Source organism: Camelus dromedarius, chromosome 4 (assembly GCF_036321535.1).
Source record: "Camelus dromedarius isolate mCamDro1 chromosome 4, mCamDro1.pat, whole genome shotgun sequence".
Lineage (NCBI taxonomy): Eukaryota > Metazoa > Chordata > Mammalia > Artiodactyla > Camelidae > Camelus > Camelus dromedarius.
This window is the reverse complement of record NC_087439.1, coordinates 97303990-97307549: the sequence shown is the minus strand read 5'-3', so window position 1 is coordinate 97307549 and position 3560 is coordinate 97303990. Positions and strand designations below refer to the sequence as shown.

Sequence of the window (3560 nt, the reverse complement as noted above, 5' to 3'; positions counted from 1 at the left end):
CATAAATTACGGAAAATCTATAACCAGAAAGAAGGAGAAACATACGTGCCCACAGCCCCACCCCAACACCGTTACTGCTCATCGCCTGTAGGTTCTTCTCCATGTAGTGTTTTTGGTAAGTAAATAGAAAGACACAGCACTTGTGACTTCACGTCGCTGTTCCTGTCACCGTAGGAACGTGGGCACATCGTCCTCCGACGTGGAGTCGCTCACAGCGCGCGCTGCGCGGTCCCGGTGGGGGCGGGGCCCGGCTGGTCCTCGCCGCCCGGTGCCCGGCCCAGCGCCGCACCCCCCCTGCAGGACACCGGGACGCTGGGCCGCACCGTGCAGGCTGGAGACCCACGCAGGGGTCCTTCGCCGCGGCCGGAATTCACTGCCTCTGCTCCGCCCCGGCCTCCTCCACTGCATACGGTCTGGTCCCACACAGACCGCGCGCCCTGCGTCCCGTAGCACACCTAGCGGCCCCGCTGGGTAGGGCGTGGGAGCCGGGAGGGGCCCGGGGGATTTCAGCCGTCAGGATGGCATCGGGAACCGGTTCTCAGGCCTGACATCAGTGGTGCCATTTGCAGGGCTCAAGGGCCTGCGTCGGCCGCAGCAGCGAGAGCAAACTCCAGCCCCGAAGCCAAGCGCCGACAGGAGGTGCAGCTGCGGGAGACCAGGCAGCCGCTGCCACAGCCCCCTCTAGTGGAAACAAGGGGTAAGGACTGCGGGCTTGCTTGGCGGTTTTCAAAAAGCGCTGGAGAATTTGGGAAAAGAAAATGATGTGCTCGGAGCTTAAAATTTCCAGCCCGGGAGCAGATAAGAAACCAGAAAGTTCTAGGCTGTGCAGAAGAGGGTTAGCGAGCAGGCCCGCCTGCCCCCTCAGAAAGGCTGGCCCGCGAGGCTGGCCGGGGCCGGGGGGGGGGGGGGGCTGGGAGCGCCCGGCTGCCCCTAAAGGTTGGTGCAACTGTGGCTCGTGTGAGAGCCGCTTCCTCCTGGGAGTGGGTCCCCACCAGGCACGGGTGCCCGGGACCACCCCCAGGACAGCCCCGGGGCCCTGCGGGGTGGACGGCACCTCCCGTGTCACACAGCTGGTGGCGGGCACTGAGCGTGTCGTGTGCGGGGAGGGGGCTCTGGAAGCTCAGCCTGGTCCCCGACTTCTCCCCCCGCCCGCCCCGCCGTGCTCCTCTTCCTGTCACTGAGGCTGCCTTGTTCCCGCTCTCCGTCCTGAACGCAGCCTGAGTGCGGCCTCCGCTGGGTCCTGGGGGCCCCGAGTGAATCGAGCCCCAGTGGTCTTGGGGACCCTGACACAGTTACCCAGTGCCCACCTGAGGACCCCAGTACAGCTCCCTTAAAGTAATTTGCCTTTTGTAGGCATAGGATCCAGATTTCCGAAAATAAAACCCAACATTCAATCTGGCACGGGGCAGCAGCGTGGGTGGACAGATGACCTCGCAGGGACCCTCCCTGGAGGTCAGGGCATTTTCAGGGAAGAGCAGCCCTCGTCACCTGGGTGCGGACACGTGAGCAGGTCCTGGTGGAGCTGAGGTCCGAAGCCCTACATTCTGCTGGGTCTTCTTTGCCAGAAACAGCCTCTCCCGGTGAACAGGAAAGCGGGTTTATTTTGAGTGCCAGTGTTGAATTCAGTCCTAAAAACCTTAGGCCTGTGCAAAGATGTTTTTCTCTTCATTTGATCTTTGGATCAGATTCCCAGAAGTGGTTGCCTGCTGCCAGCAGGGTCACAGAAGTCCTCAGTCCTCTGGCTGGGGATGAAACATTCAGTGTGACAGTTCACAGAGGTGGTACCCTGCTCCCCCCGCCCCCGTCCCCGGCCTGTTATAAAAGAGGCGCCCGTGTGTTGGCAGCAGACGTCCATCAGGCTGCCCAGAGGAGGCTGAGGGGCCGGAGCTGCAGGTAACCTCGGGGCGGGCAGACTGTACCCTCGGGCAGATGCCGGGGACGTCCCTTAAAAATAGTGACATTAAACAAGGCCAACTGAATTGTGGGTTTAGCCTCAGAAGGATGGTTTGACGCCACTGAAGTCGACGTTGCCATAAAAACACTAAGAACTTGTCTGCTGCTCGGGCTGTTTTCCCGGGAGCTGCCCACTGAGGCATGGCGGGAAGAAGCTGGGGACCTGAGGGCTGGGTGGTCTCGCCTGTCTGGGTTCCTCCTGCTGCAGGTGGACCTGAGTGCCGTCGGTCAGTGGGGGACAGGCCTGGGAAGATGAGGTCCTGCCTGGTGCCTGGGCTGGCCCTCTGCCTCCTGCTGGGGCCTCTGGCAGGTGAGGGGCTGCTCTGTCCACCTGTGCTGTTCCTGTTGCTCTCCCATCATCCCCCGGGGCACTGGGGCACCACTGGGCAGGGGGGTCCTGCCCTGGGGGCCCTCTGGGGTGACTGCTCTCCCCTTCTGTCGCAGGGGCCAAGCCTGTGCAGGAGGAAGGAGGTACGAACTGCTCTCCCACTTCTGGTCTTGCGCATGTCCAGGGTGGGGTGGGAGTGGGGAAGGGGAGGGGTTGGGCGGCACCAGGAGCCACACAGGCAGAGGGATTGGAGCCTCTTCCCTGGGCCCCGTCCTCCAGCCACGGGGGACATATGGGGCAGGAAGGGCCCCCTGAGCCTCCGAGGACCTGGGGCATTCCCCTGCGCAGACCCCTAGCCCCACCTCAGTGCAGAGCATCAGACTCCAAGGCTGGGAGCTGTGGTCTCCTCTGAAATCCCACCTGGATGCCCCCACATCCCCACCAGGGTGTTTCCCAGCTCAGTATCCCCAGGCCAGGGGCCAGACTCCCCTCCTTCTCCCCTCTTTGTCCCCCAGACCAGGGGTCCTGAGGGGCAGGGCCTGGGTTACCCCCACTGTATCTCAGATGACCAGGCTCAGGTGCCTCCGGGCGGGATGCGACGGGATGGCCCAGCCCCTGAGCCAGGCTGTCCTGCCCTCCAGACCCCTACGCGGAGCTGCCGGCCATGCCCTACTGGCCTTTCTCCACCTCCGACTTCTGGAACTACGTGCAGCAACTCCAGGCCCTGGGGGCCTACCCCCAGCTGGAGGACATGGCCCGCACCTTCTTCGCCCACTTCCCCCTGGGGACCACCCTGGGCTTCCACGTCCCCTACCGGGAGGAGTGAGGTCCCGGGCGGGCAGAGCCCCCACCCCGGGGGAGCCAGGCCAGCCTCGCACTCAATAAACTCCTGACTCAAGTGCATGACACACACCCTGGTTTTCTTTCCAGAAGCTGTATTTACTCTCTCATTTGCGAGTCAGCCTGGCCCCCATGACTGTCAGGGAACGCTTCCTGGACAGGCTTGTGTGCGACTTCTGTCCACAGGGCACCAGCTGCCCTCCCCTCTAATCCTCACACCGAGCCTAGGAGGGCGCCCCGGCGTGTAGGTGGGGGAAACAGACACCAGGGAACTGCCCGGCTTGTTGAGGGGACCTGGACCCTGTCCAGGCAGCCGTGTCCCGGAGCCCCCACCCTTGGCCACCTGGCTGGGCAGCAGCCAGACCCACAGCAGCCACCCTGGGCTGGAGGCACCACCCCTCACCCCCGGTGCCCTCCCGAGTCAGTGCACAGCAGGGTC

General features: G+C 63.7%; 1 protein-coding gene across 2 annotated transcripts; it reads left to right on the top strand.

Annotated features, from left to right (window-relative positions):
* Positions 1–206: 206 nt before the first annotated feature.
* Positions 207–3180, top strand: OTOS (otospiralin). 2 transcript variants are annotated; one of them, XM_064485339.1, is made up of 5 exons: positions 207–471; positions 570–697; positions 2162–2263; positions 2398–2424; positions 2923–3180. In XM_064485339.1, the coding sequence occupies exons 3-5, from the start codon at positions 2206–2208 to the stop codon at positions 3105–3107; spliced, it is 270 nt and encodes an 89-aa protein (XP_064341409.1). In that variant the 5' UTR covers positions 207–471; positions 570–697; positions 2162–2205; the 3' UTR covers positions 3108–3180. The 2 variants fall into 2 exon arrangements, with proteins under 2 accessions (XP_064341409.1, XP_031308419.1); XM_031452559.2 differs by lacking the exons at positions 207–471; positions 570–697 and adding an exon at positions 1837–1893.
* Positions 3181–3560: the final 380 nt, after the last annotated feature.